The sequence below is a fragment of the Schistocerca americana genome, chromosome 7 (assembly GCF_021461395.2).
Source record: "Schistocerca americana isolate TAMUIC-IGC-003095 chromosome 7, iqSchAmer2.1, whole genome shotgun sequence".
Lineage (NCBI taxonomy): Eukaryota > Metazoa > Arthropoda > Insecta > Orthoptera > Acrididae > Schistocerca > Schistocerca americana.
This window is the reverse complement of record NC_060125.1, coordinates 120,545,647-120,571,944: the sequence shown is the minus strand read 5'-3', so window position 1 is coordinate 120,571,944 and position 26,298 is coordinate 120,545,647. Positions and strand designations below refer to the sequence as shown.

At 43.4% G+C, this 26,298-nt stretch overlaps 1 protein-coding gene across 1 annotated transcript; it reads right to left on the bottom strand.

The window, feature by feature from the left end:
* LOC124622367 (leucine-rich repeat neuronal protein 2-like) lies at window positions 1-26,298 on the bottom strand. Its single transcript, XM_047148045.1, has 4 exons — window positions 26,229-26,298; window positions 20,508-20,854; window positions 4,857-6,256; window positions 1-248 (listed from the first exon to the last, which is right to left on the bottom strand). Exons 2-3 carry the CDS (start codon window positions 20,840-20,842, stop codon window positions 5,731-5,733), a joined length of 861 nt encoding a protein of 286 aa, XP_047004001.1. The 5' UTR covers window positions 20,843-20,854; window positions 26,229-26,298; the 3' UTR covers window positions 1-248; window positions 4,857-5,730.

Here is a 26,298-nt window from a genome sequence, read left to right as displayed (position 1 = left end):
TTTTCAACATTTATAGACACTTTATTTGTCATATGTATTGTATTTGTTTCTCAGTTCATTAAGTTCTTGATCTTGAGTTCCTTGTGTCATGTTCCAGCTTTTGCGTCATCTCATTTCATCGTACATTATCGGTGGCGAGGAAACAAAAAGAATTCGTGTTCTTCGTGTTTCGGGTAAAACCAGAGCCCCATTATTCTGAGGTGTATGTCGCTCAGCGGTAAGTCCACATCATGTATTGATCCTCGATACTGAAAGAAAGAAGTAACATTAATTGAACAAGAAATAAACGTTCTTGTGATAAATTTTTGACAGTCTTACAGAGACAAGTGATTGACAAGTGATTGACAAGTGATTGACAAGTGTAAGGGCACAAGTGCAAATGCTAAGAAACTGAAACACAGCAGCAGACAACGAAAATGATGGTCCATCGAAGGTGATCAAGGTCACGAAAAATGAGGATCCATCGAAGGCGATCAAGATCACGATTACCCCAGTGATATACTGTGATGTAGGTTTAGATCTAAACCCCGCCCAGTCCTTGATAATTTGTAAGCGCATTAATAAAATTCCACTATTTTTCTGTTTGTTTCCTATCACCTGTTTAAGAAAAGCTGACTACTTCTTTTTGTAAGACTCAAATGCGCAAAATGACCAGATTGTGGGTTACGCAGTGATCTTTCAGCCCTCATAAGAAAATTTGTTTCTTCCTTCATCTAGTCACGGAAACATTTAGGCTCTAAGTACCGCCCATGATAAGATGCGTCCTGGAATTACCTACACGTCGTGACACTGTGTCACCGGGTCCAGCAGCAACTGCAGGAAACTTTTTTGTTACCTACGAGTGCCAGGCAGTGTAAACAATGGCAACACATGAGAGGTTAAGTCAGGCGTCAGCAGAGAGACGTTGCCGACATTAGTTTCGTTGAGTATGAGATGGTAAAGTGGAGGGATATAGATTTGGTAATTAATTCAAAGTGTTCGTAACGTATTCTCTAGATAGTGCACCACAGATCCACACGACACAAATGAGCGAAAACATTATGACCACCTGCTTGGTAGTTTCTTTGTCTGTCTTTATAACGAAATACATAACTGACTCTGCGTATCAGGGATCCGACGTTTCTTGGTAGTTTTGTGGAGATATGGGATGTCCACGCACAGGCCATGTGATTCGCGTAAATAACGGGCCGCTAATTTGCGTATGGGGTGATGGGGCCCGATAGCGACCCAGATGGGTTTCATGTTGTTGTTGTTGTTGTGGTCTTCAGTCCTGAGACTGGTTTGATGTAGCTCTCCATGCTACTCTATCCTGTGCAAGCTTATTCATCTCCCAGCACCTACTGCAGCCTACATCCTTCTGAATCTGCTTAGTGTATTCATCTCTTGGTCTCCCTCTACGAGTTTTACCCTCCACGCTGCCCTCCAGTACTAAATTGGTGATCCCTTGATGCCTCAGAACATGTCCTACCAACCGATGCCGTCTTCTTGTCAAGTTGTGCCACAAACCCCTTTTCTCCCCAATTCTGTTCAATACCTCCTCATTAGTTATGTGATCTACCCATGTAATCTTCAGCATTCTTCTGTAGCACCACATTTCAAAAGCTTCCATTCTCTTCTTGTCTAAACTATTTATCGTCCATGTTTCATTTCCATACATGGCTGCACTCCATACAAATACTTTCAGAAACGACTTCCTGACACTTACATCAGTACTCGATATTAACAAATTTCTCTTCTTCAGAAACGCTTTCCTTGCCATTGACAGTCTACATTTTGTATCTTCTCTACTTCGACCATCATCAATTATTTTTCTCCCCAAATAGCAAAACTCCTTTACTACTTTATGTGTCTCATTTCCTAATCTAATTCCCTCAGCATCACTCGACTTAATTCGACTACATTCCATTATCCTCGTTTTGCTTTTGTTGATGTTCACCTTATATCCTCCTTTCAAGACACTATCCATTCCGTTCAACTACTCTCCCAAGTCCTTTGCTGTCTCTGACAGAATTACGATGTCATCGGCGTACCTCAAAATTTTTATTTCTTCTCCATGGATTTTAATACCTACTCCGAATTTTTCTTTTTTTTACTTTACTGCTTGCTCAATATACAGATTGAATAACATCGGGGAGAGGCTACAACCCTGTCTCACTCCCTTCCCAACCACTGCTTCCCTTTGATGCACCTGGACTCTTATAACTGCCATCTGGTTTCTGTACAAATTGTAAATAGCCTTTCGCTCCCTGTATTTTACCCCTGCCACCTTCAGAATTTGAAAGAGAGTATTCCAGTCAACATTGTCAAAAGTTTTCTCTAAGTCTACAAATGCTAGAAACGTAGGTTTGCCTTTCCTTAATCTTCCTTCTAAGATAAGTCGTAGGGTCAGTATTGCCTCATGTATTCCAACATTTCTATGGAATCCAAACTGATCTTCCTCGAGGTCGGCTGCTACCAGTTTTTCCATTCGTCTGTAAAGAATACACGTTAGTATTTTGCAGCTGTGACTTATTAAAATGAGAGTTGGGTAATTTTCACATCTGTAACACCTGCTTTCTTTGGGATTGGAATAGGTTTCATAAGATTTACGAATTTACACCAGGCGAATTTGGTTGCCGAGACAAAAGTCTTAGTTCAGCATAACGCTCCTCAAACGACTGCAGAGCGGTTCTGGCTCCGAGACACAGACAATTGTACTGCTGAAAGATGACAGCGCCGTCGGGGAGGCATGAGGCATGAAGCAATGCAGGTGGTTCACAGCTGTCAGCTGGTCTTAGATTGCTACCACAGGTCCCATGCAAGCGCAGGAGAAAGTCTCCTATAGCGTGATACTGCTCCCACCAGCCTGCGTCCGTGGAACGCAGCACGTCTGGAGCTGCCATTCACCTCGGTGACGGCGTTTGTGGCGACGAGCATCGATCTAGTGTAGCAGAAGTGTCGTTCACCCGAAAAAACGACACGTTTTCGACGTTGGAACTCCGATGGTCCCGGGGCTACTGCAACCTCAACTGACGATTTCGTTGGGTCAACATGAGAACACGTAGGGGTGACGTGTTGCGGAGCTCCATGTTCAATGAAACTTCCTGGCAGATTAAAACTGTGTGCCGGACCGAGACTCGAACTCGGGACCTTTGCCTTTCGCGGCCAAGTGCTCTACCAACTGAGCTACCTAAGCACGACTCACGCCCCGTCCTCACAGCTTCACGTCTACCAGTATCTCGTCTCCTACCTTCCAAACTTTACAGAAGCTCTCCTGCGAACCTTGCAGAACTAGCACTCCTGAAAGAAAGGATATTGCGGAGACATGGCTTAGTCACAGCCTGGGGGATGTTTCCAGAAAGAGATTTTCACTCTGCAGCGGAGTGTGCGCTGATATACTGGTAGAAGTAAAGCTGTGAGGACGGGGCGTGAGTCGTGCTTGGGTAGCTCAGTTGGTAGAACACTTGCCCGCGAAAGGCAAAGGTCCCGAGTTCGAGTCTCGGTCCGGCACACAGTTTTAATCTGCCAGGAAGTTTCATATCAGTGCACAGACTGCTGCAGAGTGAAAATCTCATTCTGGCTCCATGTTCAATATTGTACTATGAACGGTGTGGTCCGAAACACTTGTGCGTGCACCAGCAATACGCTCTTTCGGCAGAGATGCCACCGATCAACATCTATCCTACTTTACAGAGCACACAAGCCTCAGAACCCCACGTTCTGTGAAGAGTCGTCGACATGCAGCTATTTAGCGCCTAGTGGTAGTTTCGCTGTCCTCCTACCTTTTTCCGTGGATGCTCACGACAGTAGCACGTGAACATTCGACCAGTTTCGCCGTTTTCGAGATACTCGTTCACAGACTTTGTGTAATAATATTCTGTACTTAGTCAAAGTCGATATCTCAGTGGTTTCCCCTTTTGAAGCCCACATGTTGCCTAGGGTGATCCGCCGTCCGTGTCTGCTCCGCTTACACTCTTTTGTTACCGCGTCACGTGACCGCAGCGTCGCGGTGGGCATGGTCATAATGTCTCGGCTGATCGGTGTATACCGGCCAGCAGGCAGTCACTTGATACTTGACTCGGCAGCTTGCTCGGTCAAGAAGCAGTCGTGTGGCCCGCGTTGAGTACCGCTTCCTGCGTACAGTGGTCACGCCTATGCTAGCGGCCCACGATACGAGAGCGAAATTAGGTGCGACATGGAAGCCTTACCAACTGTAGAGGCGAACTATATTCTTCATCTTTTTAGCAGGAATTTTAAATAAACATCTGATTTCTTCATTTTCATCTATTACTAACACAACCTAATGATTTTGTATTTTATCAGACTGTCTCGTATCAAACATCTTTTAGAGTAAAACGTAGCATGCACGTTTTCTTTCTTCTCCGGATGTTTCGTGTTTATAAGAGGCAAAAATGTTCTCACTAAAATGAACGTCTTTCGTAATGTGCACGGCTTTTTGTACTGCTAGTTTCAGTGTATGGCTAGGTCGACGGCGAGTGCTGCTACGGACGTCCGCGGATGATCGGACAGGGTTATTCGTCTGTAGAAAAACCAAGAGTTTGGCGTGCACTGCTGTTGCAATTAACAGGGCCAGCTACACGAAGCGAACTGTGAAATACTTGTCGGTTTTTGCTTCAAGGTCCACGCTTTTCACTAGCAGTCTGATAGGACAAGGTTAGTAGATTGTGAAGTCGAGAAAACAGCCTTAGCGCATCTGGGTATGTGCGGGTACGCGCCCAAGCGTACAAAACAAATTGTTTGCTACAAATGGTTTGATTTAATTCACAATGTATGATGACTTGACTCAGAATTGCCTCTAAACGTTTATTAATAATAGGTCTAAGTTAATACGTAGAAATGAAAAAAAAAATACTTACGCTTGCCGAAAAAGGTGTCGATGCGTTGGTATCATTTTATCAACCTACTTCATACACTTAGGCCTGCTGTCTTGACTCCATGAATGTCACTTTGTTTCGATACTTCGCGACATATCTCTGCCGAGTCCTCGAAAGACAGGCTGCTGCTAATTTCTTTCTTTCTTTTTTTTGGTTATCTGTTTGTTTTGTCTTTTTCGTAAGAGTATGGTTCTCGTTCTCTCTGATTGGCATCGAGGAGTGGTGGGTATATTTCCAAAATGTCTGTTCCGTATACACTCGATAAGAAAGAGAAATTTTCATAACTGATTAAATTTTAAAACGTTAGTTCCGTCGGGTCCTACACGAATAAGCTTATCCTTTACAGGTTGTCTAGAATACGTGACTAAGCACTGAATACGAACGTAGCAATGTATAAAGCTTTTCAGGCTCATCTTTGGATGATAACATGTGAGATACATGTCGGAACCTGAAAAGGTTCTAATACTGTTTTATGAGAATAAATGAAAATTTTAAAAAAGTAGCTGGGTATAGTTTACCGGATTAGTACTTAGACTGGTTTCAAAAATTAATAATATCATGAAAATTTCTAGTTGTAACTAGTTTAAAGATCCTGAAGAACCATGATTTAATTGTGCAACAACTTTCCTTCTCTACTTTTATTCCCTCCTCCTTAGAGTTCTGCGGGCTGTTCTAGAAATTTACTGTTTTTAGTCAAGTACTACAGTAGTTTGGGAGTGGGGTGGGGAATAGTTAGCAGGGAACATCCAGTCCAGCATTAGCCTGATGATCTAGAGAAACCTCCAGAGCACCTTGGTCGGAACCGCGGGATTCGAATTATTTTTGTTTCCGGAACAATAGTGAAGCATTATAAAACTCAAATAATTATGACGATAGATATAACAGCAATGGTTGCAAATGATGGTAGAATACTGGACGCAGCATTTGCAGTGTCATAGTTTTCCTTGTTCTCGACTGCGGAATCTGATTCATTGGATTCATTGTGTGATGATTCTGAAGTGCTTTCTTCACCGCCAGTGGTATCTGATTCGTTGAGCGATTCTTCTGGAGTGGCTCTATGGTCATCAGGAAAGATAGAGGAAGGGAGATCCGAAGCAGAATCTTCGCAGTCGACCCGGAGATTGGGCCGAGCCACGTTAAACTGAGTTTTCACGGACGGGCGGTGGAGACGTCGATTACCAATCAGAGAGAGAACCTTGAGGGAGGGCATCCCTTCGACGATCCCAACGTCGATGCTCGCAAGGTTACAGTTGTCCAGGTGCAGTTCTTCCACTGAAGAGCTGACCATTTGCGGAAACTGCTGGAGGTAGGGATTATCCACCAGGACTACAATTCTTAAAAATTTGTTGCAACTGACGCTCAGACTGTCCAGCAATTTCAACCTGAAACAAGAAATACGAGAAAAATTAGTTGATCCTTGCGGTGATACGTTTCAAAGCATTTGGAAGGCGAATAAAACATAGTTGAATCCTGCATAACGATGTAGCTACTAAGAACAACTGAACAGGTTCAAATAGGAGGTGAAGATAGAGGATTAACACCACCTTCTATGTTATTTCTGACCTCTTTCTCTCTCCTCTGAGTAGGGGAACTCGGGGCAGAACGGGATAGCGTGGCACAATGGGAAATTGCTCTTTTCTAGACTGGACAGTGTCGCAACCTGTTGTATGAGCATGTAACTATTTCTCCGAATGGAAGGGAAGTGAGGGCAGCCATTCTGATTTAGTTTGAAGTGCGAGATCTAAGTGAATTGTTGTCCTTCACGTTACCGCTTGAGTTGTCCTAACGTTTGGTGAATTTCAGCGCTAGGTAAGCTGTTAACTGTTAATTGTATATCCTAAAATGACACATTCCCTTAACGTGCATGGCATTTGTTATACTTTAGTTATTTAATACGTTTAAATACGTCAGTTATTACACTCCATAAAAGTTGTTAACCTCAAAAGTGCTCTTGGGGCGGAACGGGACGGAGCAGAATGGGATAGTGTCCCGTTCTGCCCCGTCATATTTTGATGCAAGTAGAAAGCAAACCCAGCCTCGATGTTCATGGATGCCAGACTCTCCCAACCAGCTATGTTCGCCGAACAACTCAGCTTTCCAGATATCGCCCGAGGCTGTCATTCCAATCCCACTAATCTGTCAAAACACTCGGCGGACTACAAGACGAAAAGGAAAAACCGTCGTATTAACAGATTCTCCCTATAAGAAGGAACTGCAGAATGTTGTCGCACGTAAAGTAGGCCTACAGAAAGGAGGACGGTGCACAAGTATGAACAATGTTAGGACAGAGACGTCAGGTGCAATGCAACTTAAGGCAAAAATATCAAAACAGAGGACATCAGAGACCTTAAGAAAAATGAAGAAGATGATGGAGAAGAGAGAATCACAGAGAGAGAGAGAGAGAGAGGATGCTGCGAGTCTCTACTGTGGGAACTTCTACTCCGTTTCTAATGAGGGCTGGGTCGCATGCCAGAGTGGGCACACAATTCATGTGCTGGCATAGACAGTGAAGATGAATAGGAAATATTGATTTGTGACTATTGTCGAAAGGGGTAGTTGTTAGTGGTTTGATGGTTATTAAGCACTGTACATTTTTCAGAATGACATTAAAATATTTTCTTATTTTGAAGAATGACTTTCTAATTGTTTAAATTACACATTCCTTAGTCTGAATTGCCTGTTACACAACATTTTGTCATAGTTTAATACGATATTCGTAATTCAAATTCAACGTTTATGCAATGACTTAACAAAAAATACCCTTATCCCATTCTGCCCCGCGGGTGGGGCGGAACGGGAAATATGCAAGACTTTCTTTGAAAAATTGTAAAAAATGCAAAATGTATTGTTTTAAGTGATTTTAAAATAAGGTACATTAGGTTACACTACAAGGAGTTTTTTTATCAGTTTAAGAAGTGTTTCCTTGTGTTCCCTTATTTTAAAGAAATTGTTAAACATTAAGTATCCCGTTCCGCCCCGAGCTCTCCTATTTGTTACACCAAGTATCTTGCAGGCAGTATATCAAGTTTCGTTTACGTCTCTGACTACGGTTTTTAACTGCAACTGTCCCTTCTGCGGTCTAATCAAACTACGTCTTAGAATATATCATACGGAACTATCCCGTTTTCTCAGTGGTAATTTCCCAGGGCCTTTTTCCACGCCTGTAATTTGATCATGCAATTCATCTCTTTGGCTTGCCAGTTTGCACTTTGATTTTCATGCTAAATAAGTAACGATTAGTGCTGAATACGCCATCAACATCGGGGTATCTAGAGACTGAACACGGACGCGGCATGGAAAGGATGGAGTAGGAAATTGACCGGGATTATGCTTAAGAAACCATCTTAGCACATGCCTCTTGTAATTGAGGGAAACTATAAGAAACTTGAAACACAATGAACGGACACGTGTTTGAACCACAACTCTCCAAAACAGAATTCCCGTGTATTTGAAACGTGGACTTGTTCATTAAATGCCCATCCAGTCGAGTTTAAAATTAGTCCATGGCCTACCATAACAAGAAATGCAATACACCCTAGGCACATTACACGTAACAAGTTACTCTGCACTCTTGGGTGTTTAAGGAGGCCTTCCACGTGTTTCTCTACCATTTTGATGCAGCAGTGCACCCGTCTCTACAGTAACGTATGAATTCTTTCAAAGACCTCAGTAACGTTAGACAAATTTTGGCAAGGTGTACAATTCCCTGCTTCAGTTGTTCAACAGTATCAATGGGCCTGCTGTACGCTCCCCTTCTGGGATCACCTGGGACAGAGAAAAGCAGTGGAGCGAGGCCAGGTGACCTTGGATGGCAAGGTACAGGTGGGCAGTGCATCAGTGCTGGTTTCGGAAACAGAGGATCCTTTGTTCTAGGATACCGTGGTCACTCATGAGACCCGTCTCCGTCCTCAACGCATGGCGAGGTCACCAAAGTACTGTGCCGTCCTGGAACAGATAATAAGGCAGCGCTCCCACGGGCCAAAAAGACATGGTAAGGCACGCCCCCTATCGCAAATATTGTTATGCAGAAGTTATGCCAACTCAAGTTGGAGACGCTCGAACTCCGGCCCTATAGTCCTCATCCCTCCTCTTTGAAGAATCGACGATTCCTCATGGAAAAGGATATGAAGCAGGCAGTTACGGACTTCTTCACCCAGCGCGACACTGTGTTTTACCAAACGGGTCTCCTCAACCTGGTGTATCAGTGGGATGATTGCCTAAAAGCTCACGGCGAGTTTGCCTGATAGCCATACCAGTTTTGAAGTGTACGGTCTTCGAACGGAAACTTTTTGATCGACCGCTATACCGTAATTACTGAGGTAAGGCTCTTTGACGTTACAGAGTGTGACTGACTACAAGAAAATGACACCAAGACATTTACTGTAAGCACTCGCACCACCTGTAGCTATTTGCCACAATCGTACCGATTTTCTTAAAATACCCATGCCCAAGTTCAACAGTTGTGTGTAAAAGAAAAAAAAAACTGACTTTCAACGTTTAGCCATTCCAGAGTGCATTACTTTTAACAAAATACACCGATAAATTAGTAACTCAGTATATTGACAAATACGCCTACAACCTGAGTAAAACAAATCCGCAGTGCAACAAAAATGTACCCTGCACTAACAATGTGTGATGCCAGTGTAAGGCTCCTAGAGTAGACTCGTAAAAGAATCCACTCATAACACAAAGAAAAAACTACGCTTTAAAGCAATTTCTCCCCTCCGATCTTTCCAGAGGAAACACTTTTGATTAAGAAAGTGATCGCTGCGTGAACGCCCAGAACACGGAGACCAACACACCGCCAGCCAGACGGTCGAGTGAGAGCCGTGTGGACTCGTTCGAGCTTAGTTTTTAGTATGTTTTTAAATAAAGTGCGTTTTTCTACTACTTCCTATCCTATGCACTATAGTCCAGACAAATGTTGCCCAGAAAGGTGAAATAGCGGCAAGTTTCGTAGAGGTCTTTTTGACAAGCTTTGTATATGTTTTCGTAGGTGATGAATTTGAATTTTGAAAGTCCCACTAAAGTTCGGCCCAGAAATGGACTTTTCGCTTATAACTAGAAAACGCCGCAATTTTCGCCAAAGCTGACTATTTATGAAAATAAGGAGCGTTAAATTTCATACAAAAAAGGTCTGCGAACGTTTTTCGTCAGACCGACTGTACGACGGGTGGTGCGTGTTGAACTTGGAGCGATTTCAAAGCTGAGGAAGCAGGTCAACTCAGGACGTTCGTCGCAGCGTTTTGTTGTGCTTCCGTTGCCGAATTTCATCCTCCAGTACTGTCACGATGTTATTGGAATGGTTGGTAGTTGATGCCTGCGGTGGTGGAGTAGTGAGATGTTTGTGAGATGGCATTGATCTCCCACTCCCGATGGAGGATGCCTATCTCGTCGAACTGTTTAACACAGTGAGCAGTCATTTTCAGATATCTTAGACAGCTACATCCCTTTCATTCAGTCAACATACAGTTCAAGATCTGTTGTAGTGTTTGTTAATTGTCTTGAGCACCAGCACCAAGGAGAACGAGTGAGCGAGAAGATCCTCCGGACGAGGCTATATAGAAATAATCTTTAACGAAACGATGGTACCCAGTGTGACTCTGGAAAAATTCCTCTCTGATTCGAAGAACACGTGTTAATGTACAAATTGGCCAAATCAGGCATAGCTTCCAAGCAAGCAGCGGAAGCTGCCAGCAGCCTACCTTGATTATCAACACCGCCATATATCCAGCCGCCCCCCCCCCCCCCCCCCCCGCTACCACCACACTCCTCCACTACATTCAATCGTCATAGTTTTGGGGGGAAACGAGGACCTTCTCATCATTCTAACAGGGTTCAATCAAGAAAGTCTTGTAGTATTGGTGAAGCCAAGGAGAAGAAAAATCCCACATCAGGTTCACTCTCCTCAGGGAACTCGTCACCGTGTTCGCGAGAATACCCTATTCTCGCATGCAGTCAGAGGCGGTGACATGCAAACGCTAATGTGGAAAGGCAGACCATAGTAGAGAGTGCTGAAGGATTCCTCATCAAGTTGCATGATCATGTAACCGAGAAAGTCTCTGAACCACCTCAGATACAGAAGATGCATCAGACTGGCAACAGAACAACTACCAACATCGCTTCCCTGCAAGAAACTGAGGATACTGCTTGTCAGCATATTCTCCGAGTATACCACAAGATACAGCACTGGCTGGGCAGAAATGAGAATCCCGAGTACTGGGTTTTGGCGATGTTAAAGGAACACCTGGCGGCTGGTTGGAACCACTATGCTTCAGTCACCAGCACCCAATGTTACTCTGACCTATATCGCATGAAAATACAGAAGTGTGTGTCTTGCCTACTCCTGAAACTACTGAAAAATAGACCTGCACTGCTCGAAGCTCTGCTGCAACTGCGATACAGTTTGCGAGAATGTCGGCCACATCTAATAGCAAGACAGCAAAACAAGGACTGCTACAGATAAAGATAAGCTATACTACACATTGTTGTTATTACAGTTTCCTGTTGTCAGCCGGCCGCGGTGGTCTAGCGGTTCAGGCGCTCAGTCCGGAACCGCGCGACTGCTACGGTCGCAGGTTCGAATCCTGCCTCGGGCATGGATGTGTGTGATGTCCTTAGGTTAGTTAGGTGTAAGTAGTTCTAAGTTCTAGGGGACTGATGACCAGAGATGTTAAGTCCCATAGTGCTCAGAGCCATTTGAGCCTGTTGTCATCTCATGACCTCATTACTGTAAGAAACACTGTACATTGGTTTCAACTCTTCTTATTTACCTACTATCTGGTATGAACAGAAACTAGTATTATCTTACTTACTGTCAGCTGTAACATACCCCTATATATCCTCATTCTACAGACGATTCAAGTGAACACGAGGTTATAGGAGCGCGAATCGCTCTTTGGAATGGCTATAAAATTATTACATTAATAACGTACCTGTAATATTACAATAATTATTATTATTACCAAATAAGAAATCAAAACTATTGTGTCATTTACACACGTCGTTTGAAAGCATTTTAATTGTGGATGTGATGAAAGCTTTCATTTTGTAGCTCGAACGAAAGTCATAGCATATGATGATGTTGGGTTTTTGGCGTTGATCCCGAAATTACGCCAACCGCAGCAACCTAAGTTACAGGCATACGGTTGGTCTGACGAAAAACGCCACTCAGACATGTTTTACAGGAAATCTGATCCTCTCCATGTGCTTACTTCAACATACTTCTTATTTCAAGACCAATATTTTGAACAAGTGGACGGTGTCGCCATGGGGAGCCCATTTTCTCCTGTGGTGGCCAATTATTTTATGGAGGACTTGGAAGATAAAGCAGTACAGTCAGCCACTCTCAAACCCTCTTGTTTTCTGCGGTATTTTGACGATGCGTTTGTGGTGTGACCACACGTACTGGATGCTCTACCTACGCTTCTTCAACATTTCAATTCGCTCCATCCGAATATTAACTTGACTACGGAAGTGGCAAAAGATGGCACTTTACCTTTTCTTTATGTTTTGGGACGAGGGAAGCAGATGGAACCTTGGGACACAGCGTATACCGCAAGCCAACGCATACAGATCTATTTTTGCAGGCCACAAGCTGCCATCATCGAGCACAATGTGGTAGTGCATTGCGTACGCTAGATCATAGAGCGCGTGTGGTATCTGACTCTGAAAGCCTGCCGAGTGAGATGCAACATTTGAAGACAGTCTTCCGTCAAAACGGTTATTCTGAGAAACAGATACGTAATGCATTCAGGCCCAAGCGAGTTCAATCTATGGAGCAGAATGAAGATACGAAGAAACCCACCACCTTGGCCTTCTTGCCGAACTTTGGTGCCATGTCGTCAAGAATCGGAAGAGTCCTCGAAAGATATGACATCAAGTGTGTTTTCCGACCATCTGCAAAATTGAGGAGCCTGTTAGGTTCGGTTAAGGATGATCTCGGTCATAGGAAACGTGGTGTGTACAAGATTGCTTGTCAGTGTGGGGCGGCATATATAGGTCAGACATGTCGCACAGTACAAGAACGTTGCGATGAACACCAGCGTCATACACGCCTACGCCAACCGGAGAAGTCGGCAATTGCAGAACACTGTCTGAACACAGGACATCACATGATTTACGAAAAGACGGAAGTTTTATCCCCAGCATCCTCTTTCTGGTACGGCGTCATTAAGGAAGCAATACATATCCGTACAGCTGATGACCTTATCAACAGGGATGCGGGATTTCAATTGAGTACAGCCTGGAACCTAGCATTGGCTGCTGTTAAATCACGACGAGAAAGCAAAGAGCTTACGATAACAGACTCGTCATAACTTTGGTAGCATGTTAGTAAACACAGCGTCAGCGCACGCGCAGAACGGCCGCTCTGCGTTTCCCGGCAGAGGGCGTTCTGCCGTCTATCTGCAAATTTTTGCGCATGCGTGGTTCCCGCGCCTGCGCAATCTTCAGCGGCTTCGATATGCGGATCTTGTCAGTCGTACCTAGCCACCAGCGAGGTTCAACCACCTGATGATGTTGGACAGTTGCTCCGAGGAAATATTGTGGGATTTGCACAACGTCATCCGGCGGCACACCCGTGAAGGGTGATTGTACCACTAGTAGCTGGGCTGATTACCAGCAGCACGAAGGCTACGGTGCGAAGCGGCGCCCGAAACCGCTTTGAGACAGGTCACAAGGGAAGCAGGGGCGGCTGGACGGCAGAATGTTGGGCACCGAGTCCTATACAGTCAGGCAGCAGCTCTTGGATTGCGTTTTTAAACGAAAGTGCATTCCTCTCCTATGGTTGTGGTAGAGGAAGTTGTATTGAAGCACAGGTTTATAATAGTGCCATCACAATTACTGTGTTGCTTCGCGGGATTTTTTTAGTTGGGATACGGGCCGTATTTCTTAAAATATCATACTATGTTTTTATCAGTATATTTTGAAATAAAAAGATCCTCAGAAATAATGATTAAAAGATTAAAATAACGCTTTCAGTCTTAGAACGGAGGTGTGGGAGTTCAGAGAAAATCGGTTAAAATTATAGAAAATAGCAACCGGAGGTTAAGATGCTTACAGTAAATGTCGTGGTGTCACTTTTTTATGGTTTCTCAGTCACACATGTTAATCCCAAACTATTTTACATCAGTAATTATGGTAGTATTTACAACTACTTAGTATGTTGCATAGCTCTGCTTCCTCTCACAACGGAGAATGGAACAAAATGACGAGGCTCTAGTTATAAAAGGACGAGGTGGGCGTTTGAGGCAAATTACCGCCAATAATAAACAAACCGGTGGAGGACAGGGGCAGCCTGTTCCCTGTCGGCCCAGAGGAGGTGTGACCTCGTTACCTGTTCCAGAACCGGCCCAGTGGTTTGCTGGCCTCGCCATAGGTTAGTGGAAGGGGGATCTCAAGTTATCAGTGAGCTTGGCATCCTAGAACAATGGACTCTTTCTTGCAGAGCCCGCGCTGATGGAGGATCCGTCGAGTTTATAACATCCCTGTTGAATGCAGAACCAGTTACGTCGCTCAATCCACCCGCACCGTTTCCGGCCGCTGTACAGAACATCGACGGCGTATTAAAACTCGAGAAGTGAAGAAATCTGCAGTTGCCGAGCACAGCCCCACAAACAAACAGAAGATACGGTTCGATGAAACAAAAGCTTTGTCCCAGGCTCCTACATACAGGGATTCTGTAATTATGAAGGTGGCAGGAATGACAATGTGCGAAAAGAACTTCAACCGTGACAGCGGATGTAATCTTAGTGGTGCATGGAAGCGAGCTCGCGATGCAAAGAGGAGGCAGAGATATTCGTCGCAATGTTTACGATACTACTGGGGCTGTGACGCCGCCAGCGCAGACATTCACACCACGTGCGATAGTATTACGTAATTACCGACCAATCAGAAGCTGTCTATGGGCTACGTAAGGACACCACAGCAGCTTTTTGACAGTCAGTTGCTCCTGACGAAGGCGATGGAGATAATATTCGAAAACTTGAGTTTTTACTCTGAACTGACGAGGCTATAAAAAAAGACGTTATTCTGGAACACCGTAATGCAAGACCTCACTGCGCAAGACGAACCCACGAGAAAATTACCTGGTAGCTATTACTTCACCCACCATACTAGCCCGATATTGCGCTATCGGGTGTCCGTTTATTCCGATCGCTAAAACATTTGCTAAGAGGCAAAATAATGTGAAAATGTGTATGATGTCCAAAATGCCACCTCCAGGTACTTTGCTCAAAAACCAATTGATTTTTTTCGATCTGGCATTAAACTTTGCACATTAGATGCAAAAGAGTTTTGGTAACGAACGTGTTTACATCACTAATTAATTATTTGAATCACTAATTATTTGTTTGAATTGAATGTAAAGAAACGACATTACATTCGGTTTTCCCATTCACACACGAACATACACACATACACGCAAACTGACATATATGTGCATTATATAATGTGTACATTTATTTCATTAGATGTTGAATAATGTAAGTGATTCACAAAATGGTAAGACTTCCTTCACTGCTCGTGATTGCGAACGTACAACAGTCCCAAAATCATTGGTTCTGAACCATCATCTACACGTCTTGCATGAGGTGTATACGAGTAGCAGCTAGTTTCTGGGTGGCAAGATATACCGAGAAAACGTCAAAAGTGGCACAAGAAATCTTACTTTACGTCATCTCTGACTGATAGTGGGCTTCAGGTGTATATTTCACCGATATAGTGTACAGGGTGAGTCACGAGGTTTTCCCCAGGTTCCTGGAGGGTATTCCTTAGGTTATTTGGAACAAAAAATGTAAATCAAGTAATGGGATCAGATCCGTAATTAAGGAGCTGCAGTAACTGAAAAACTCAGGAAAATGACAGAAGAAGCTTTATTGTAGGATTTCTCTATAAAAATGCACATAATAATTAATTTAAACAATTTGTAGCAGTCTCTTGCATTCAGAGTGGATTAAAAGCAAATGTTGAAAATTTCCTCCCTGGATCTGAAGGAAAGACTCGCACGGGAGTGAGCCGCGCGAGCAGCATTTCGTAATTTCACATGCTCGTTCCTTATTGACGCTGCGGCATCGAAAATGGGTTATATCAATTCTTCTCGTGTTTCCACCTTCACTTCGTAGACGAGGTCTGCCATCCACCCCCAGATCTGGGGATCTGGCAGGCCAGTTGACAGGGCCCCCGCGACCTATCCATCGGTGTAGGAATTGCTGATTAAGATAGGCTGATACTACATGGTGGAAGTGTACAAGTGTCCCGTCATGTTGAACGTACATGTCGCATCTTGTTTCCAGAAGAACATCTTCAAGAAGTTGCGATAAGTGTTCTTGTAAAGAGTTACCGTGCATCTGACCTTTTAAAATTGCCGGGAGAATAAACGGTCCCAGTAACTGGTCACAAACAACACCACACGAGACACTGACACTGTATCTGCGTTGAAACTGAGATACTACCGAGGCATTGGGAATTTCGTCTGCCCACACATGCATGTTATGCATGTTGTTGATGCCACCTCTTGCAAATGTTGCTTCATCACTGAACATTAGGAAGCGACAGACCTGCCGATTTCCATTTAACCAGTTACGAAAGTGCAAACGTTTGGCACAATTATGTGGCTCTAAATGGTGAACGTTCTGCACATGAAAAGGATACGGTCGATTCTCATGAAGAATCCTACATAGCTCAGATTGTGAAACGTTCAGTCGCGTAGCGAGGCGTCTTGTACTTGAACGAGGACTACGCTCTACCGAATTAAGAATGATTTCCTCTTCTTGAACGTCACGATGTCTTTCAGACTGAATACGAATACTGGGAAGAGTACCAACTTCTGGCAATGTTCGATATGTTCCACTAAATGTTTTGGTACTCGGAATCCTACGATTATACGCAGTATACCGATGGCGATATTCGGCTACAGCAGCTTTCGCATTACCATCACAGAAGCCCAAAATGTACGCAATCTCTCCATACTCCTGTGATGAAAACTTGTACGGGATCGCAAAGTTTGTACACAGGAGACAATAACAGTAAACAATGACTGCAGTATCAACAACGTGGTTGTTATGGAAACGTACCAGTCGCTGCACTTGTCTACCTGACTGATCGTGTGTCCTGCGAACACAAGCGTAGCGATCCATACACCTTGGCAAGTTTCGCAACTCTGTTGCAGCTCCTTAATTATGGATCTGATCACAGTACTGTGTTTACATTTTTTGTTCCAAATAACCTAAGCACAACCTCCAGCAACAGGGGGAAAACTTCGTGATTCACCCTCTATAATGCATTACTACATGCTGCCAGGTGTATTCAGTTTTACAGACAACTTGAATATTGTAAAAAATCGCATTTTTCAGGAATGTGATTACTGCACAAAATAGCACCTCTTGGTATATAAATTAATTTAATATTTGGTAACTCTTTAGATTTTCAAATCAAATTTCTGTTGATTTCAATACACAAGTAGAGAGGAGAGGTAACTTCTTTAGTTTCGTACTTACTGGACTAATTTAGTTTAATGTCCGATCTGGGGAAGAAAACAATTTCATTAAGATAGCGAAGATCGTCTGTAGTTTTCGAGTCTGACTTCTTGCATCAATTTGGTGGTTGTACATACCAGTATGTGGCAACTCGGAGTTTCTTTCCACTATAAGCTAAGTTACCTCCCTTGGTATATGCATCCCTGTAATATAGGTTCTCAACTTAACTTCTCAGGTGTCATGACTACGGGTGAAATCCTATCGACTCTAAATGGACGACAGTGTTAAACGGTGAATAAATTTACAAACGGAAGAGGAAGCTCACTTCGGGATGCGTAGAACACAAAAGTCTTTCGTACTGTCCTGGGCTGAGTATCGGAATGTTAGTCCGTTTTGAATGGTTTTGTCTTTGCCTTCTTGTAAAATTAACTCCAGAGACAATGCAGATACAGTAAATAACGAACTCACTCACTAATTCAGCAAAAGTAAGCAGCAAAAATACTACACAAACAAGGTAAGATTGAATTCATGGTCTCCTCCCCACACATTTATTGCTTAATGGTTTTTTCGTTATCACTAAGAATCTGTTAGACGTGAATTGCCACTTAACCTCACCATGTAATTTCCGTATGTTCTTTGTTTCTATAAAAATAAAAATCTATTCCATAGCGCACTGTTTCTTGAATTATTTTTTTATTGACATTCAAGGGTAGAGGACTTCTGTTACCTGCATGAGAAGTTACAAAGTATGTTGTGTGGATACCTAAATTCTCATGAGCATCTAGGAAATTATTCTGCTATGATAAATGTTAAAGCCTTCATATCGACATAAATATCAGGCTTTTCTATAGTAGCAGATTCTTCAAAGTAATGTGTTTCTTGCTAACTTTTCTATGTTTGTTTTAGTGTAAGTAAGCCCAAACGTTTATTGCTTTCACTAAAAGTTAATTATTAATGCAGCTTATAGCAAATACAACATGCAGCAGCTTTTGAGTGTTAGACTGGCATGCATTCGCGAGTAAATTGTACTGAGAGTTAACAGCAACTGTCAGACGGTCCATAAGTAAAAATTATCAATATACTGTTTAAATTCTTTGTGCTGCAACCGCTTTATAAATATATTTTGAGTAAAAAGATAGAAGATAGTATGTGAGGTATAAATGCTGTGGAAAAATATCAAAGTTCAGCGAACTTAAGAGACGTTTTCTTAAAAAACAGTACTGGTCGAATTTTCAGAATATTTCTACTCCAAGTCAGTAGTGATCGGAAATAAGCAGAATAAATTAGTTCCCCCATTTTTAAATCAGCCGTTACTCTGCAAGGACCTAAGTGCGTCAACGCACTAGCAACGATTTTGGTGACATCGGTTCTGTCGGCTACAGATACTGCGTAGTGAATATACGTAAAATATTGTTGCACGTATTACAGTATCGTTGTGCACAATTATTTTTATCAATGATGTCGGGTATTTAATGTAATATCTTTACTTTCTCACGCAACGGCCGTGCCGCAGTGGATAAACCGGTTCCCGTCAGATCACCGAAGTTAAGCTCTGTCGGACGCGGTCGACACTTGGATGGGTGACCATCCGGGTCGCCATGTGCTGTTGCCATTTTTCGGGGTGCACTCAGCCTCGTGATGCCAATTGAGGAGCTACTCGACCGAATAGTAGCGGCTCAGGTCAAAGAAAACCATCATAACAACTGGGAGAGCGGTGTGCTGACCACACGCCCCTCCTATCCGCATCTTCACCTTAAGGATGACACGGCGGTCAGATGGTCCCGATGGGCTCATTACGTCTACATCTACATCCATACTCCGCAAGCCACCTGACGGTGTGTGGCAGAGGGTACCTTGAGTACCTCTATCGGTCCTCCCTTCTATTCCAGTCTCGTATTTTCGTGGAAAGAAGGATTGTCGCTATGCTTCTGTGTGGGCTCTAATCTCTCTGATTTTATCCTCATGGTCTTTTCGCGAGATATACGTAGAAGGGAGCAATATACTGCTTGACTCTTCGGTGAAGGTATGTTCCCGAAACTTCAACAAAAGCCCGTACCGAGCTACTGAGCGTCTCTCCTGCAGAGTCTTCCACTGGAGTTTATCTATCATCTCCGTAACGCTTTTGCGATTACTAAATGATCCTGTAACGAAGCGCGCTGCTCTCCGTTGGATCTTCTCTATCTCTTCTATGAACCCTATCTGGTACGGATCCCACACTGGTGAGCAATATTCAAGCAGTGGGCGAACAAGTGTACTGTAAACTACTTCCTTTGTTTTCGGATTGCATTTCCTAAGGATTCTTCCAATGAGTCTCAGTCTAGCATCTGCTTTACCGACGATTAACTTTATATGATCATTCCATTTTAAATCACTCCTAATGCGTACTCCCAGATAATTTATGGAATTAACTGCTTCCAGTTGCTGACCTGCTATTTTGTAGCTAAATGATAAGGGATCTATCTTTCTATGTATTCGCAGCACATTACACTTGTCTACATTGAGATTCAATTGCCATTCTCTGCACCATGCGTCAATTCGCTGCAGATCCTCCTGCATTTCAGTACAATTTTCCATTGTTACAACCTCTCGATATACCACAGCATCATCTGCAAAAAGCCTCAGTGAACTCCCGATGTTATCCCCAAGGTCGTTTATGTATATTGTGAACAGCAACGGTCCTACGACACTCCCCTGCGGCACACCTGAAATCACTCTTACTTCGGAAGACTTCCTCTCCATTGAGAATGACATGCTGCGTTCTGTTATCTAGGAACTCCTCAATCCAATCACACAATTGGTCTGATCGTCCATATGCTCTTACTTTGTTCATTAAACGACTGTGAGGAACTGTATCGAACGTATTGCGGAAGTCAAGAAACACGGCATCTACCTGGGAACCCGTGTCTATGGCCCTCTGAGTCTCGTGGACGTGTTCAACAGCATTACGTTTAGCTACTGAACAAATCTCTCACGACCTAAACTCTTCGTTACTTTCAGGTTAAGTAAGGTTAGAAAGAAAATTTTTAAAACTATTTCAATAAATATGGCAGGTTGGAAACCGAAGGCTTTTACCACGTTTGAGGAGTACTGGGAGTGGATTCACGGAAATCAAGCAAACGGTGCAGTGACGGAAGTGCTCACGGGCGGAAGTACTCACTGGTTGCGTGACAAGTCGAGGAGGGTGAGCGCCGGCAGGGCGCAGAAGGCGTGCGCGCCGACGCTGGTCAGCGCGCCCCCGGTCACCCTCAGGGTCGTCACCTTGGGCAGGATGCGGCCCCGGAAGCTGGAGCTGTCCAGAGACGAGACTGCCGTGTTGGTGAGGAGCAGCAGCTGGAGGCCGCTGGGCAGCATCCGCGGCACCTCAGTCACCGCCATACCGGAGCACTGCTTCCCCACGTCCTGGTAGTCCGCCGAAGGGTACCACTCGCACGCCACCCCTGCTGTCGTGCAAGCCGGTACGCACAGAGACAGTACGGCTAGCTTTCCGATCATCTTTGTTTTGTTCTGTGAACAAATGAGAGTGGCAGAGAAATACAGTGATTTTCATGGGATGCATGGTCTACAGATTCCCCAATAACAGTGGAATATACCGGGTGATCTAAAACTCAGTATAAATTTGAAAACTGACTAAATCACGGAACAATGTAGTTAGAGAGGTACAAATTGACACACATGCTTGGAATGACATGGGGTTTTATTAGAACCAAAAGAAATACAAACGTTCAAAAAATGTCCGACAGATGGCGCTTCATCTGATCAGAATAGCATGACAAAGTAAGACAAAGCACAGATGATGTCCTTTACAGGAAATGCTCAATATGTCCACCACCATTCCTCAACAATAGCTGTAGTCGGGGAATAATGTTGTGAACAGCACTGTAAAGCATGTCCGGAGTTATGGTGAGGCATTGGCGTCGGATGCTGTCTTTCAGCATCCCTAGAGATGTCGGTCGCTCACGATACACTTGCAACTTCAGGTAACCCCAAATCCAATAATCGCACCGACTGGGAGGCCAAGCATGACGAAGTGGATCATTCACGTGTCTAGCAATATCAGGTGTTTTTTTTTTTTTGTTCTAATGAAACCCCATCTCATTCCAAGCATGTGTGTTAATTTACACCTCTCTATCTACATTATTCCGTGGTTTATTAAGTTTTCAAATTTATACTGACTTTTTGATCACCCAGTACATAATATAATTAATTCTTTTTTTTTTAAATTCTGATTTTATATCTGCATAATGGTCTAAAGTATTACATCTACAAAATATTACATATACATCTGCGCACTCTGACCATAACTGAATGGTTATGAACTGCTTATTAAAACTGAACAAACTGTAAAACTGCAGGTAATTAAGGAGACGGTATCTGGCTAAGCTGAAAGTAACAGAGGAGGTTGAGGTTTCAAAGGGAGCGTTAGGCAACTATTGGCTGAAACGGTGGTCATGAGCACAATAGGAAACGAGTAGTTAGTTCTGAGAGATGAAACACTGAAGGCAGCTGGGAATCAAATTGGCAAAACCCACAAATCACAGCACAAACCCGTGGATAACGCACGAAATATTGAAAATAATTGACGAAAGGAAAAAATGTGAAGATGCCGAAAGTAAACCAGGGAACAGCAACTAAAGAAGTTTAGAATTGAGACTGACAGGAAATGCAAAATGGCAATGCAGCAATGGATAAACGAGAAAAGCAAGGATTGTGAAATATGCATAACTAGATCATAGACAAATGTCGCCTATAGGAAAATTAAAGAGCCCCTTTCTACAAAAGAGATTCAGCTGTATGAATATCACGAGCTCTGACAGTTAACCGCTACTAAGTAATGAAGGTAAGCTGAAATAAGGAACTAATATGTAGAAGATAAAGAAAGGCAACATTACAGGCAAAGATGAGGAAGGAGATGAAGGTGAGCTAGGAGAATGATACTGCGAGATGAATCTGTATTGCAGTGAAAGATATCAGTCGAAAAACACCCCAGGAGTAGACGACATCACCTAGGCATTACTAAAATCCTCGGGAGATCCACCTATCACACAGATCTTCCAGCTGAAGTTGTATGAGGCAGCAGAAATACACACAGAGTTTAAAAAATGTAATAAATCCAATTACAAAGAGGAAATTGCTGACAGATGTGAGCTATAATTGAACTATCACTTTAGTTAATAATGCTAGCAGAATTCTAACATGAATTACACAGCCTGAAAAAAAAAAAAAAAAAAAAAAAAAAAAAAAAAAAAAAAACAGAAGCACCGCCAGGAAAGTATACGATGCCACTGTAACTCTGCATAAGCACATGTCACTGGCGGCGATGTAAGTGATCGGAGTTGCAATTCCTGCGACAGGTAGAACGCCCGCCAGAGTGCATTAATCTTGGTTTAGTGTTTGTTACCGGGACTGGTAGCGAAGGTATGGGGGGGGGGGAGGGGGGTGAACAGCGTCAGATGTTGCGAGTTCGCTGTCAAGGACACGGAGATTCCGCGTACTCGTGTGAGACAGCCTTATCAGCACCTGACAGAGTTTCAAAGAAGCATCATTTTGGGTCCCCCTTCGCGTGGCTAGTCGAATCATGCAATATCCAGATTTATGGTGCTTTCGGATGTGACAATGGCCCGATGTTGGACAGTATGGAAATGTGATGACAGGTATACTCGTCCTCAAGGTGGCGGCAGACCACGTTTCGCCACCACAATGAAGGTTCACCGCATTGTCCACCCACCCACATTTGCCCTTGCCATCTGCGAACAAGTAATGGACTCCCTCCAACGTACAATGACTTCCCCGTGTGTGGGCTGTAGTTAACACCACGACACAGACGGCTGTGTTTGGTGTGGCGCCGCGACGGGGAAGCATGGATTGCTGATGAATTGTGTTCAGCGCTGAATCGTGTTTCTTCACTACCCCGAATGACCATCGTTGGCGGGTGTGGCGGCGACCTGAGCAGGATCCCATTCTTCCACTGCTTTGGGGACGCTCAGTTGCGCAAGTTCTGGCGTGAGACACCGCGTATGACTTCAGGCTACAGTTGGTAGTGACTCATGTGTCTCCTCTGTAGTGATAGTACGGCGGTGACGTTTTTCAAGAGCACAGTGCTCGCCCACAGGCCGCACATGTCTTTATCAACTGTCTGTGGGGTGTTAATTCTGTGGTCAGAGAGATCGACAGATCTGTCCCCAATAGAACATGTGTGGGTCCATCTCGGACGACAAACAGACGAGGTGGCGCTGTGGTTAGCACACTGCGCCCGCGTTTCGGAGGACGTCGCTTCGAATCTGCGTCGGACCGTCCAGATTTACATTTTCCGTGATTTCCCAATAGCGCTTCCGCCAAATACCGGGATGTTTCCTTTGGAAGGGCACAGTCGACTTCTACATCCTTGAATCATTCCGAGCTTGTGTTTCGTGTCTAAATGTTTCGGTGCTGATACACTCAACAAAGGCAGACTCCTCCGGCTCATCCCAACGACGGCTGCTGCCGTGGTAGCCAGGGAACAATGCAGGGCTCTTCAACGGCACAAGCGCCACCCTTCAATGGATAATTTTAATTGCGTTCGAGAGACTCCCGGTTAAACTGCAGTTTTTAATACAGAAAAGACACCAGGAGTATTGGAATCAAAACATCCGAAATATGCTGTCCCACATCCCATCGTCCGATACATTGACTAAACTCCGCTGCATTTGCGGTCTTCCACCACCGACGGCGGTTCCTGGCATCCTTGTTGTTGGTAACCTCTGCACTGATCCCATGGTACCCGCAGACTGTTTCGCAGCTCACTTTCTTCGGACGCTAGCTCTTTTCTAAGACAGTGGTCCAGGATATCAAAGACCTGTTTCAACAGTTGTCGCCAATCTTGCCTCAAGGGAGTATACAACTGCTTTATGATTCTCTTCCCAACCGGATCAGTGCATGCCCCAGGCCAGACGGGGTGCAAAGTCGTGCTGATAAGTGGGCCCATACTGCGAAGTTCTTTGTAAATTTAACCTGATATTGTAATCATTTAAAAAAGACATAGCAGTCATTGAAAAACATTGCATCCGTTCTCAACTCGTTTCGTTCCCTCCTCTGGATATTTCACTTATCGTCGTAAATATATTTACAGAATACTGGAAAAGTGGTAGAAGTCGAGTTTAGGGAAGATAACTTTGAATCCCGGAGAAATATACGAACACCCAAGACAGTACTGGCCCCACGGCGTATCTTAAAAGAAAGGTTAAACCTGTGTTTAAAGCATTTATCCATTTAGAGAAAACTTTTGTCATTGTTGACTGGAATGCACACAACAAACAGTTCAGCTAACATAGAATATTATTTAATGGGCTTTAATGGGCAAAAAATGTTTTCATCCATTGATACAATGATGAACTAAGTTAGAGAAAGATGTCCTAGAAGAGGAAATATTAACTGGAAATGGAAAACGCTTGTAAGCAATCATACCATTACTTCCAATCAATTCAGCTAACTTACCATTCAGCTTTCAATGGCAACAATTTCCTCCAAGATTAGCGTGCAGTATAAATGAGCCCAAGGGCGAACATTCCAGAGTATCGGACAAGATTTAAAAGAATCGTGCTTCTTGCGCTGGTAACTATATGTACCGCCTTAGCGTGTTTCGAAACACAAAATTTGTTCGTCGTTGCATCCGAAAGAGGAACACCAAATGTATAACAATATACATACAGTAAGTTAAATGCTATACGACTGAGAGAATGCTAATTTTTTTCCCATTCAGAAAGCAAATGAAAATAAGCAAATTGCATATTTCCCACCTAACGAATGAAAATAAAAAGATCGAAAAGGGACTATACAAATTACGTGATGAGTTAGACAATAATATTTTGAGGTCACGCGTCCGCCATTTTGTGATGAGACTATCTGATGATGAGCACCGTAAAATTTCTGCGTAAAAATGATAACACGTACCACAGTGAGTCATTCGTCTGATCGACGTCAGTAAAACGAATATCCGGAATATCTTAAATATAACATCTCGCTCATAGCGACAATATCATTGCAATAATAAACTAGCCCGAGAGGCTAACTCAGGTCAATATGTGTGTGAGCTCACCCCACCTCATCAACAGACGTTGTCCGCCGTCGGGAAACAAACTGCGCCACAGCCCATATGTAACACTTTTTTAATAAATTTCTATCATTCTTTCTGAAATTAACTTTCTTTTTAGGGAGAGGGAGACAGGCCCAGGCAAATTTTGAAAACGTTCTGAAAGAAAATATGAGAATAGGAGAAGAGTGCGAGAAACAGTTTTGCTGAACAGTTTTAATGTGAAACAATGGACAGAACAGATGGCTTTCGAAGGTATGCAAGTTGTGTCTGATTCACTGACTATGCACGCGAAAGTAAAAGAAAACTATGAGTATTAATTTTACATGTTTTAAGCATGTGATCTAAGACACTACGCTGTAACGTCAGGAACGAGATAACATCAGCAAAAAGATAAGAACGTCAGTCCATGGAGGGGTGCCTCAGAAAAGTATTTTCAGCATTCAAGGTTCCCTGTGATTGTAGTAATTCACTTAGCAGGACAAAAATAGATACAGTTTTTGTCATTTGACAGTAGCTTGGTTAATTAATTTAGTATCTGAGACATTTCGCACTGGCTGGAAGATTGTTCATCCGAATAGACGTTGTTCCAGCTGACACATGCCAGGTAATTTTTGCGTTTTTGTTTTTCATTTACATGCAAAACAATGAAAGAGAACCATCGAAACGGATGACAAGTGTATCATGAGAAGCTTCTGGAGACGAACCTATTACGGTAAGTAATTTGTTCCTGCAAAACTTTTAAAATCGAAAACTGACATGATCCTGAAGCATCAACGTAATGAAATACTAAAGGGCAAAAAAATTACTTACCCAAATTCTCCAAAACTTCTGACTCTTAGCAGCAGCGGTCTTTGAAGACTCAGCAGCACGTATCGCGAAG

Coding starts and splice junctions, on each gene's coding strand:
- LOC124622367 (XM_047148045.1), bottom strand. CDS start 20,842: ATGATCGGAAAGCTAGCCGTACTGTCTCTGTGCGTACCGGCTTGCACG. Junction 6,257..20,507: donor CTCGACTTGTCACGCAACCA/GTGAGTACTTCC, acceptor TTCTTGTTTCAG/GTTGAAATTGCTGGACAGTC.